At 44.3% G+C, this 13679-nt stretch overlaps 1 protein-coding gene and 1 long non-coding RNA gene across 9 annotated transcripts in view; one reads left to right on the top strand and one right to left on the bottom strand.

Annotated features, from left to right (window-relative positions):
- Positions 1-13679, top strand: part of LOC134928326 (polyamine-modulated factor 1-binding protein 1-like) — an 817199-nt gene that overhangs the window by 179527 nt on the left and 623993 nt on the right. For all 8 annotated transcript variants that reach the window (XR_010177892.1, XM_063923947.1, XM_063923945.1 and 5 more), the window contains exons 6-7: positions 1512-1679; positions 13148-13390. Coding sequence is in view for 7 of the 8 variants with exons in the window: in XM_063923947.1 (XP_063780017.1) it covers positions 1512-1679; positions 13148-13390 (411 nt within the window). In the remaining variant the exon portion in view is untranslated. The remainder of the gene's footprint in view (positions 1-1511; positions 1680-13147; positions 13391-13679) is intronic.
- LOC134928329 (uncharacterized) lies at positions 9076-13303 on the bottom strand. Its single transcript, XR_010177895.1, has 3 exons — positions 13223-13303; positions 9626-9714; positions 9076-9231 (listed from the first exon to the last, which is right to left on the bottom strand). It is a non-coding gene; the product is annotated as an uncharacterized LOC134928329 (long non-coding RNA).

Below are 13679 nucleotides of genomic sequence, written 5' to 3'. Positions count from 1 at the left end.
GTAACCTGCTGTCAGTGGCCTGGTCACCAGCACAAATAGATTATTCTGATGCCTCAGACTCCAGGACTTGCTCCAATGTCACGCAGCAGGGCCGTAAGGAGGGTAGTGTGGGCGGAGCGACGTGGGAGCGGGATCTGTACTACTTACTGGACGGCTGCTGTGCTGTCCTCCAAATTCCAGCTGCTGCGTTGTTGAAGGGTCTTCTGAATGGTGCTACCTTCCCTCCCAGAGATTGGGTAATACTGGCCTTGGTGGCGCACTCAGGCATTGGGCGGCAGAGAATAAGTGTGTGTGTGTGTGGGGGTTATGGCAGTGCAGAATGCATGGCTGCCATGCACCCTGCAGATCAAGAAACTTACATTGTGGGATGGAGCCAGCATCTGTATGAAAGCACGCAACTCAGCTCAGACGGGCTGGCCCTATTGCCACATTTAACCGCATACCATAATCGGTAGGTCTGTATGTGTCTGATGTGTTACATAAACCGCACTTCACATAAAATTATAGACTAAAGCTTGTTAAATGCTAATTATGCCTGCTTCATAGGCAGATCACACTTACTCTTAAATCAAGCATTTTGAAACCCCCCCCCCCCCCCTCCCCCTTGGATTGGGCTGTTATTATTACAACAGTAAAACAATTGAAAAAACTTTTGTCTTCTTTAAAGCTGTCTCTAACAATTATTTAAAAATATTAACAGTTTTAATATTATTGTCCCTTTTACACTTGTTATATAGGGTGGAATTCAATTCGCTGCCGTAGATAACCACAGGCTGATCTCCCAGGGCTATCCAATTACCCCCAAATCCATGAGTTATCGGATTTTTCTTCCCCTGCCTCAGCGTGTGCCGCGACCCTGTAAATGCATAGATCCATGAACTTTTTCATGGAATCTGTGTGTTATTGCCTGTTAACACGTGTTAATGCCCATTTACATGCTACTTTAACAGGCATTAACAAGGCTGACGAGTGAAGTCCAGTTGAATAGTGTATTCCGTTTCTGTTGGAACTGCCGTCAAGTCGGAAAGACGACAGTTTCTGACTTTTTTAGGTCGAATCAGGATTCGACCTATTCAATGGGGCTGCCATTTTTCTGACTTGTCGGAAAACACGTTGATCGGCGGATTAGCCGCGGATCCACGTGTTTTGTCGGATTTGCGGTCAAATCCATCAGGTTTTAGTCCCGTTTTCGACAATGTCAATCCGACTTTAAAAAAAGTCAGATTGGCATTGTCGAAAACGGGCAAAACCAGTCGGATTTGCCCGCAAATTGAATACTGCATTGTCGGATCCTCTCCGTCAGAGAGGATCCAACATGCATTGAATAGACCCCATAGTCTGAAATACAAACAAATGCCAGAGTATTTTAACTTGTTGCTGAGCTTTGGTCGCTGCAATTCTCACAGCATGATGGTGGACAATTGAAGTCCATCTTTCGGAAGTGTAGAGAGCATGAATAGAATTTAGCTTTTCACAGCTGTCAATGCCTTTGTTTTTTGTTTACCCATTAGTTGAGTCTCCAAGAAGGAGAAGTCTCAAGACTCCAACAGAAGATTAAAAGTCTCCAAACTGAAGCTCGGGAACTATGGGAAAAATGTAGCGAGCAGGAAGATCGACTCAGTCAAGTCGAAAAAGCAAAGCAGCAGCTCTTACACGAGCAGGAGATTCATCTTGGCCAGGTAATTGGGGAACAAGCGACATATAGATAATTGTCTGGAACTTTTTGATGCCTCTAAAGACTGCTAACAGTCTACTGACAAAGTGTAAATTTGATTGAATGCTTTGGATGTAAGTAAGTGGGACCGCTTAAAGAATTTTCCACCAGGAGTTTGTTTTTCTAATTTATATTTTCAAATAATTGTTTGTCTTTATTTTGCCTTTTAGTTGCTAAAAAACACTTAAATGTAACTCTTTCTGGCAGCTAATGGGTTGACCTTGTCATTCCACTCGATTGCTAAACATAAAATGAGTTTGTGGTAATTTGAGTCACGCACATGGGGTCAGAATTGAACAGATCCTTCCATTCAGGGATCTGGCAAAGTGACTAGGATGGAGGTGCAGGGATCAGTGCTGTCATTGTCTGACTGATACTGACATGACTTGCCAAATATGGTCACTGTTTTAGCAAAGCGTTTTCACATGTGCGCCAATTGCTGATGAACTTATTTTCTGATATCAAGGAGTTGACTGATTATTGTAGAGTACATGGGGTATATATTTATTTAAGGTTGATTTACATAGATTATCGTAGACTTCAGATAGATGGAAATCAATCTTAATCAATGTTGGGTTTTCACGACTAAACACACAAACGGTATTTACTAATATTTAAAAATTAATATTAAAAAATCATCTGTTAGGTTATTTGGTTTTCAGCCCCTGAAACCCAACATTGATTGACATCGATATTCATTGATTTGGAATTGATGAAAATCAACCTTTAGTAAATAAATCCCCATGTTTCCAAGATGACTGCAATAGCAGATGATGATTCTCTTGAAATGAATAGGATCGATATCAAGGAGACCAAATAATGCAGTAAGAAGATCACAGCTATTGTTGTAAATTAGTGGACGTCTTCCTACTGGGAGGCAGTCAATTTACCGGCTGTTGGGATCCCGGCTGTCAGGATACTGATTGCCGGAATCCCGACACCCGGTGAAATACCGGCAGTCGGAATTCCGACCGCTGGCTGAAATCCCCACTTGGGTGGTGGTCCACTCCAAAGACCCCCAAGGGGGATTAGAGCTTAGTGGCGATCTGAGGTTGCCACCGGGCCCGCGAGGGAAAACACTGCGCTCTCTGACGGTATCCTGGCTTTCGGGATCCCAGCGTCGGTCTTCTGACCTCCGGGATATCATACTAAGCACCTTCCTACCAACCTCCCTGCCTTGATCATAGTGAAGCTGGAATATGCCCACTACACCTAGAGCTGAATCTCCAGAACTCATCTGAGCTGGCCATCCACATGTGCAATTAAATTAAATGCCAGTACTCCTCCACTTACGTGGGCAGTAAAACGTTGATTGCCTCTGCTATTGTCCCATAGACAGGTAATGTTTCCTCCAATACTAACACAGAGCACATCAACAGAACCTTACAGTTAGCTCTCCTCCTTAGTCACTCATTGGCATGGGTGTGGCTGGCTGTATGGTTACACCCTGTAACATTGTACCAACTTTGTTTATGTTGTAATAAATGAGGGAGAGGGTAGGGCTATAAATGCCCAGAGTTGGCTGGATTCTCCCCGAGGTAAGGTGACAGTCTATATGTGATTTCCTTCCATCTGAACGTATAAAATAGTAGTGTTCCGCTGCCTTTGTGTTGTTTTTTTCAAATAATATTTAAAAGTGTTGTTAAAGCTTAATCAACAACAACGATAGTATTTTGAAAAGTGAAGCTTATAACAGTTGCTTCAAGCAGAAACTTCCAGCGTACACAATTTAAGCCATTTACTGGGGAAAAAAAATAATTGTTCCGTCATCTGTACAATTTTCCATTATGCAGGCTTCCCATTCATCAAGTTAAATAATAGCAACTTGTGAGTGAAGTTGACAGGTTGGCAGAGTGATTTAGGGAATTAAACTTGAGATCTTTTACTCTTCCCAGATCTGTGAATGTTCTGGATTTTACAAGTAGACATGCGGGATCAAATGCCATATATACATTCTCAGAACATTTTAAAGTGTGATGAGATAATCTTTACATCAAAATTGCTCAATGTATTGCCTTGGTAAATAGTGGAAACAAAGCCTATTTAATGCTTTTTGTTGTAATCTTTAATGAAGTTTCTCAACAATGTTCCTTAGTAAAGTGACTGCATCTCCTGATCTGCAACTGATGAACAGTTACTAAAACACAGACATAATAGAGCTGAAGTGTCGTTGTATCAAAGTGCACTCAGAAGAAAAGTATATGGTTCAGTAGTGTATTTCTGCACATATGCAGCATATATACCTGGTTCCTCATCAGTGTGTGCTATTTATTAACAGTTGATTATATAGTGCACCCATATTACACTGCACTTTACAGAGTATATTTCTGTCAATCACATCAGGTCCTGCCCCAGTGGAGCTTACAATCTACATACCTCCAAACATTGCATTTGTAGAAAATGAGACTTTGGGTGCACCAAAGGCGTTGCCTAAAAAAGCGACAGAACCTCGATAGAAAGGTGCAGGGTATCACAGCAGTGACAGAAACAGGTTTCATTATTGTAGGGGTGTGCTCAGCACTCTCAGAGATGCTGGGCTAACCCCAGGCTCTCCCTGCATTCTGAATAAGTGCCGTGTGCATTCATGCACGTCCGCAGCGGATACAGTGCTACCCCCAACTTTTCCACCTTCGGCCCGTGGATGTGACATCGGGACAGTCTCAGAAAAGCAGGGCTATCCTTCTAAAAAGCAGGTGGTAGGATCTATAGTCCCTGTCACATGGACACACATACACACTAGGGTTAATTTGTTTGTTAGCAGTCAGTTAACCCATGGGAGGAAATCAGAGGACGCCTGCACAAGCAGGGTCAGTCATGATCTGGAATTGAACTCATATCCTCAGTGCTTTGAGGCAGTAATGGTAACCACTACACCTTTTGCGTTGCCTGCCCTGTAGCCAGAAGTCGAAATGTGCTGGTATGCAGTGGTATGACATACCGGCACTTGTATTGCACTGACCTGGAAGTTGAGTGACTGTAGAGTGGGGGAGTGGCTTTCCTAATGTGTGACAGCCACTCATGCAGTGCTGCCCACCTACCTGATAACACAGCGTCCCACCGTCAGCTTCACCTGCGGCTGCTTGCCCAGCGGCGGTGACTGCTCCTGGTCCTTGCACCTTTTGTCATGGTCCCCACTGGGGCTGACTAGCCACTACCCCCAGAGGATTAGCCCTAGCCATCACCCCCTGGGGGTTAGCGTGGGGGTCGGGTATGGGGGGGGGTAGAAATACTTACCCCCTCCGATGTCGGGATCTTCAATGTTGGGATGCCATGGTCGGTCATGTGACCACCACCATCCTGACCGCCGGGATATAGTACATATTACTAATAGTAATAATAGTAATAATTTTATTTATATAGCGCTCTTTCTCCAAACAGGACTCCAGGAGCTTTACAGACATCAAAACAATGCACATACTACAGAAGATTAATACAGCCACACAGACATAAAAAATGAAATCCTAGAACGCACAGAGTTATCATAAAGCAGGATTGGTGTAGGCATTTTGGGTAATAACTTCAATGGGTTGTTTATTCCACTCTACAAGGTACCAGGTGAGGCATCCATCTTGAATGCACTGCATAGGATTACCATGGGTGGAGTAGTCTACCCTTAGAATAGATGACACAAAATGGGGGAGAATGCAGCGTCCTAACGCTCAGAGTAGGGTCCCAGCAAAACTATCTGGTTCATGTATTTTTCATCCCATCCACAAGCGTACCAGATGAGGCAGCCATGTTGGGCGCACTACAAAGGTTACACTGTGGGAGGTGAGCCATATAAGGGCCCAATGCATATATGGGAAAACGGACACTTGTGTAGTTGTATGGAACAATCCACATGAGGAACATCCTGCCCGTAGAGGAACCATCCGAGGCAACCATCTGCGTACGTAAGATGCTGCTGGCAGGGTGTGCAATCACTGGAGGTACACCTCACAGGAATACCACACGGTGGGGTGGAAGTATGCTATAAAATATGATTTTTTTTTTAAAAGGCACATGATGAGAACACCTTTGCAGGTATCCAATGAAAGGAGGGAAATTATCCTGGTCTCATAGGAGCAGTACGGATGGGTGTAAAAAATGTGGGGAGCACACTAAAGTCCGATGGAAACTCCCTGCCGGGCCTGGTCCTGCTGCAGTCTGACCTGTCTTCAACATGCATGTGCAGTGGGCGCTAGGCACTCCGCCATTCCAACGGCTTCTACTAGGGGTCAGTATGGAGTGAGGGGCAGCATCACTTGCTGCCGTCACCCTCTGCCTGTCACTCTCTGCTCATCACCCTCTGCCTCTCATCCTCACGCTCTGCCAACAGACCCATCTGCAGAGATTCCGGGCAGCACTCTGATATCAGATACACATGAGTATAGAGGGGGCATAGATTATTATTAGACACTAGAATGCTGTCTGTATTGTTTGGTGGCCTGATGGTGCATTGCTGTGTGGCATACTATTAGCTCAGCATGGGGCCAAGAACAAAGCGGGCCCAAGCATATTTTTGCATCTGGTCCCACCACTTGCAAATTCTGCCACTGGTGAGAGAGGAGCGGGACAGGACAAAGCGGGGGGTGGGACAGAGCAGCATGCAGTGAGGGTAAGGGTTGAGGCAGAGCGGGGTGCAGAGCAGCGATACAGAGGAGGGTCATACAAGGCAAAGCTGGCATATGCTCCTTTACTAGTGTGTATATGTATAATATATATATATATATATATATACATGCACATACATATATGTCACACACAGATTGTTTTTGCATTGTATAGAAACACAAGAGAAGAACAACACCGTAACAAAGTGTTTGCAGTCAGCATTTAGAATGCTGACACCATCTGCAAATATTACAAAATGTATACGAGCGCATGCGCCCACATTTTCTGTGCCCCCCATGTCAATCAGGCACAGACGTTCGCAGGGGAGGAAGGAGACGGAGCGTTGCAGGGATGGAGCCGGCAAAACGGAGGTGGCAACATCAAAATGGGGGCGTGGCATGGGCGTGTGACGTCACGCAGCCGCCGTGATCGGAAAGATGGTGTCGGGCCTTATGCGAACGCAGCTAAGCTGCATCGGCAGGATGCAACCCCAATTTCTTCTATTAAGCAGAAATTGCGATGCAATTGCAATTTCTGCTTGATAAAGGTGTGTGGGGGGGGGGGCAGCGGTCAGCAATACGATCTCATGGATTGCAAATTCTGCTACTTAGCAGAATTTGCAATCCAACCTGAATCAGGCCCTGTGTGCACATGCCAACTGTTGACATGTGCAATGCCGACAGTGTGTGAATGTAGACAACTGACATATCAACATAATGTTCATGTCGACAATATTCTGACTCTCCAGTTTTTGTACCACACCCCTAAGACAAAGCTTAGAGTATATGAGATGTAGTGTTCCATTCGTCCCTATGGCCATGGGATAGGAAGCTCATGAGCTGCCTTCTCCTTGTCCTTTATACCTGTTGTTTGTTTGAAAAGATTCATCTTTAGATTTTAAATTTGACACCAACCATCTAAATTGGAAATAAATGTGATAAGAACTGTTTTTCCCTAGTCTTTGCACTGTTATGCTAAAAGAGTTAAAGTTGGCAAATATTCTCATGAACGTGGGTCCTGCATAGTGAATTACGGTGATTTTACAAGTCAAAGTGACTGTGCTGGAAACATGCGCTGAGCTGCTTAGAATAAGCAGGATGTGGTCTGCCGTCAGCCACTTTTTAGAATAAAAATTAGTAACTAAACAATATGTCTCTGTGCTTGTTTTTAAATATGATGCACATAAAGGTCCCTCTCATTCTTGTCCTTCCGTCTTCGTCTTTATAGTCTGCTCTCTTGTATCCATGTGGTAATTTATGCAACATAACTTCTCCGCATGATCTTCATTCTTCCTTTCTTTCTTAATAAGATGCACATTCAGATTCTCCCCTGCTCCATATTAAACACCCTCGGTCTTGTTTGATAAGAGTATCTGCCTATGCTAGTAGTTATTGTTGCATTACCGTTACTATTTTTACCGTTATTTCCACTCATGGAAGAGACAACTTATTCCTACTTTTCTTATTTTGCATAATGTATGTCACACATCTCCAGTGTGGACACCTGGGATCCTAGGCTTAGTATAGTCTTCATCTGTAGCAGCCATTTTCCCCTCAGGGCAGAATAGACACACTGGTAATCCGATTCCTCCATGGAGTTTCAGATACTCCCTGGGAATTAGACTGAAATTAGAAAGACTAGCGGATAATACAACATACTGCAAATCACAGTCTGAATATATGGCCAGGATTTAGCCATTGTCAGTAGCAAAATGGGTTCCATAACAACAGACAGAATGATCGTCAAGGTCATAGATCAGCTTAGTCAGACACAAGCAGGAATTAAAACCAAATAGTCTTTTACTGTAGACTTCATGCAGTGTCTTGAAATAGAATTTGTACAGATGTGACTTCCTATATCCTTGCTGCAGTCACGTTAAACAGCCCTTTTAGTCACGTCATGTGCAGCTTTTTAAATTTAAATGCATCTAAGTCTCATTGCTATATGACTAGGACGCACAAGCAGTTTATGTTGATTAAAATGATATGCTGCACGCCTATATTCTGTGTGCGACTGTGGCTGTATCTGCATACAAATTGCTACGTTACAATGTTTTCCTGTAAATCACTGTAATGTAGCAGTTCGTATGCAGATACAGCCGTAGTCACTCATAGAATATAGGCATGCTGCATATCATTTTAATCAGCGTAGTCCTAGTCACATAGCAATGTGCCTATGTGGTGAACGCAATAATTCCGATTGGATTGCGATCCAACTTGAGTTAGCGCCAAGATGCAGTTTTGGCAAAAAAAAAAAGACGCCCAACATTAGCAGAGCTACCCAGGAGCTGCCAGCTGACTCAAGCCAGGCATCTCCTATTGAGGCAAGATGTATGACGACACGTCTGTAGGTGGATTAAAAGCCTGAATTTAGCGTTATGGCGCCAAACCATGAAAATAAAATAAAATGTGCAAGTTGCAACTACAGTATGCTGCAGTTTGTAGATATGAGTGACAAAAGAATCGATGGATAATCCACTTTTGCATTTGCACATATATTATTTTTTTTGTGTTAGTTTCTTTGCATTTTGTGACTTAAATGAATGACCGACGATACTGCTTTGCTGCACTCTGGGCCTGATAGCGAGGTTTCAGTAAATTCCCACCGTTTAATGATCTGTGCAAGAGCCGCACTGCGCATGTGAAGATGTAGTCCTGCGACATCAGTCGAAAGGCCGCTGCCAGATTGACATGCTGCGCCTTCGGATGTAGCAAAAGCTCAGAGAAGTGGCAGTGGGTGTCTTTTCACTTAAGAAAGCCTACTGTGGATTTTGCATCATTTTGCACAGATGCTGCTTACAAAGATGCATCAGCTGTGCACTAATGTCCACCTCTGAATCAGCCCCTCTGTCCAGTCATTTCCATCAGATATAAAAGAAGGAATGCCTTAGGAATGAGCCCCATGTTTGCTGCCTTCTGTGCTGCCTAATTAGAGAACACAAGAAAAAAAATCATTCTGGAAACAGCGCGTTTATTCAGACATTTAGTACATTCCAGAGACTAGGATTACAGTCTGATGTGTATTGTGTATGTAATTCTTATGCTATATTCGCCGTGCAAATGGGTTCAATTGTTCATGTTATTTGTGGTAATATGATATTTAATTAAATATTCTGACAGAAAGCGCTTTTCTGTTTTTACTTGCCTTTTAATTGTGCTGCTGCCTGAATTGCAGCTGTATTAAAACATAGCTGCTACCCTGACTTGGACATACTGCTGTCCATTACGTTGTACCTCTATCTAACTAATGATTGTCTCATTCCTATGTTTAGTGGTTTCTATGCTACTTATCAAGGGCACTGTGTTTTCAGTAACTTACATTTTTCAGTTAATTTCTTTACTACTTCCGAGTCTGATCTTTATGCTGGTGTTCTGAGTTCCCAGTTGTAGGCTTCTGTACGCTGACACCTGTACTGATTGGAAAACTTCACAGTTATAGTGTAAAGGTGCATACACACAGTGCGATTCTGGCTGAATGGCGATTTGGACTTTGCAATTTCCCTTCAACTTCCCTGAGCCCAGAACCACCAAATTTGACTATACACACGGTGTAATTTTGGCTATGTACAATTTTGACTATACTACAAACTAGATTGTACACAATATAGAGGATAATTCAGATCTGATCGTTGGACTGCGTTTTTCGCTGTCTTGCGTTCAGATAGTCGCCGCCTACAGGGGGAGTATATATTTTTGCTGTGCAGGTGTGCGTTCCTATGTGTAGCGGAGCTGCAAAAAATCAGTTTGTGCAGTCTCGGCGCAGCCCAGGACTTACTCTTCCAGTGCGATTGAATCCTGCTGATCGGGGCCGGAGCTGACGTCAGACACCCTCCCTCAAAACGCTTGAGCCCTTCTGCGTTTTTCCGGACACTCCCTGTAAATGGTCAGTTGCCATCGACAAACAGCCTCATCCTCTCAATCACCTTGCAAACGCCAGTGCGAATGGATCCTTCGTACCATCCCGTTGCTGACCGCTGATGCCCATTGTAGCTGACCAACGCGCCTGCGCATTGTGGTGCATAAGCATGCACAGTTTGGACCTGATCGCCTGCTGTGCGAAAACGCAAAGCAGCGATCAGATCTGAATTACCCCCATAGTCAAAACTGCCATGCCTGCACAGTCTATTTTTTCTTGCAATAGCGACAGGAGCGTTCATCTGTATCGCAAGCTGTATACATACAGTGCGATATGTGCTAACTTTTCTTACGATTTTGACTATATAGTCAAAATCGTAAGCACACATCGCACCGTGTGTATGCACCTTAACACAGTATGAATCAGTGTGCTACCTATTTTGGGTGCAGAGTGCGCAGTGCACACATGTCCATGGGTCTAGGGGGATATACCCCACACACCATGCACCTCCAACTGACCACTGGGGCAGCCCATGCAGTGCACACATGTCCGTGGGTTTAGGGGGTTCTGCCCCACATACCATGCCCCCAGGACTGACCACTGGAGCAGCCCATGCAGTGCACACATGTCCATGGGTCTAGGGGGATATACCCCACACACCATGCACCTCCAACTGGCGACTGGGGCAGCCCATGCAGTGCACACATGTCCGTGGGTTCAGGGGGTTCTGCCCACATACCATGCCCCCAGGACTGACCACTGGTGTAGCTCATGCAGTGCACACATGTCCATGGGTCTAGGGGGATATACCCCACACATCATGCACCTCCAACTGGCCACTGGGGCAGCCCATGCAGTGCACACATGTCCATGGGTCTAGGGGGATATACCCCACACATCATGCACCTCCAACTGGCCACTGGGGCAGCCCATGCAGTGCACACATGTCCATGGGTCTAGGGGGATATACCCCACACACCATGCACCTCCAACTGGCCACTGGAGCAGCCCATGCAGTGCACACATGTCCATGGGTTCAGGGGGTTCTGCCCCACATACCATGCCCCCAGGACTGACCACTGGTGCAGCTCATGCAGTGCACACATGTCCGTGGGTTCAGGGGGTTCTGCCCCACACACCATGCCCCCAAGACTGGGCACGGTGCACCGCTTCCTGTACTTGCCAGTGGCACTATTGTTCTGGTGATATATTGGAAAAGATGGCTTCTCAAAGGAACTAACAAAGACTCTGCCACTTGTCCAGATTCTTTGCAATTTATACTGTATCTGCAGATATATCGTCCATCGACTGTGCTGCAGGACCGATCCGATATGTCAGCGAACAGCGTCATTCACAGACATATCAGAGGTACACACCCACCGACCAGCACGCAATATATCAGCCATTTGCTTGAACACTCAGTATATCGGCCAGCGTGTACCAAGCAAAATTACCTCTGTTCTGCTCATGAGAAATGTGTGTGAATAGTAACATTTAACAGTGGTCTTTGTCTATTCTAGTGTTGATAAAATATGTTACAGTATGTTAATACAGTATAATACAAAATCATACTCTTGATTTACAACCTGGATAATTTGCAAGAGGCATATTGGGCCTGATTCAGATCTGATTGGCGGGAGCAGCGATGCTCAGATATGGCATTGCAGCAGGAGGCATGTGTGATCCTCTGCTGTGTCTTAGGACATAGCATCAGATCACTTGCAACACCATTGGCTGGCTGAGTAACTCATGAGGTCAACTCCAGCCAGCTGCCGCAGCTCCTCCCTAGAGTCCAGGAAATCTCTGTCGAAAGATGGAGACCCTGACCTCTGCTCTCCCCACAAAACCGAGACAACACGCCTCCTTTCTGTGAAACAGAGGGCGTCGCCGCCCCTTCCCACCCCAAACAGCTGTAGACTTTCAATCTTGACATCTGCAGCCGTAGTGCATCCAATGAGCAGGACCCATACTGCACATGCGCAGTACTGGCCATTTGTACTTTGAGACTGTGCCGTTAATTACGACGGGATCTCAATCAGGCCCGTTGTCATTATCCAATAGTGGTAGCATTACTGAATTCAAAGGGGTAAATTTACTAAGGTGGGAGTTTTTTAGAACTGGTGATGTTGCCATTAGCAATCAGTCAGATTCTATCTATTATCTTCTCGAAGCAGCTATCTATTATCTTCTAGAAGCAGCTCACACATCTTTGCCCAGGACGCAAACGCATCGCGGGCTCCTAATTGTGGCATGGCGTTCTGTAGTGGGAGTGTGCGTACACACTCTCCCGCTACTCCACTACGGCATAGTGATTAATGCGGATCCAGCGTAAGCACACTCCCGCGTATATTAGCGAAACAATAGCCTGCTGCCGTTCCGTTATGCCACATCGCGCCAATGCCCCGTCAGCAGGCTATTTAAAGTAAAGATTTGGGAGGACATATCTGTAGAATCTGATTGGTTGCTATGAGCAACATCACTAGTTCTAAAAAAACTCCCACTTTAGTAAATTTAGTAGAAACCTGCAACCTTTTCCCTGTATCTTGTTCCCATCCACTTAATTCACATCTTCTGCTCCAACGCTTGCTGGCACCTTGTTCAGCTCTTCAACTTCATCAATATCAATTAATGTAATCGTAATTAGTTCATTTAGATGGCATAGTAACATATGTGTGATAGTGCTTTTTTACTAGAAGTAGAACAGTGAAGTGTAATATTCTCTTAACGTTTCATATGGCGTTATAATGTATCTGAATGTTATGATATACTTTTTTAACTGTTTTCTCAATATTTATACAACTCTCTGTATGGGCTCACACTCACCAGAGACCATTTTGATGGAAGAAAAACCTTTTTTTTTTTTTTTATTCCAGACAAAGTGAATACAGTATGTGCATAAAGTCATCTCTTGACATCTGCACATAGGCACTTTGGCTATGTTTTGTGAGCAATAATTAAAAAGTTGTGATGGAAAATGTCTTTTAGATACAGAATTATGTGACGACTGTAGAGAAGCTGCAGAGTGACCTGGATCATGCAAAACAATCTCATACCACTGACCTGGAACGTTGGAACCAAAACCTTTCGCTGATGCAGAAGGAGCTGATCTCGGAAACTTCGGCACATCAAGCAGATCTACTGAAGATACAAGAATACAAAGATAAAGTTTTGTCTCTAGAACAAAACTTAGAGAGCGCCGATCTCTCTTACCAAGAGGCTAAAGAGAAGGTACTTATATTGTGTAGCATGCAAATTCTGCCTTATGCTTATCTAAAGAGTTTGAGCTGAAGGACATAAATACTACATAATGTAAACTTTCTTTGTGTGGCCACAGTTCTGTTTTGTGCAGGAATGCTAAGAACTTCTATAAAGATGACTTATTCAGTGGGAGTTATTTACCAATACATTGCATGTGCAGTAGTCAATAGCAGTCGCTCAGAAACTGGCTTTGATCATTCGACTGTACAGTTCACAGCAAACAAAGTCTGGTTATTGTGAGATATATAATGTTATATGG

This window comes from Pseudophryne corroboree, chromosome 5, assembly GCF_028390025.1.
Source record: "Pseudophryne corroboree isolate aPseCor3 chromosome 5, aPseCor3.hap2, whole genome shotgun sequence".
Classification (NCBI taxonomy): domain Eukaryota; kingdom Metazoa; phylum Chordata; class Amphibia; order Anura; family Myobatrachidae; genus Pseudophryne; species Pseudophryne corroboree.
This window is presented reverse-complemented; position numbering and strand designations above follow the sequence as displayed.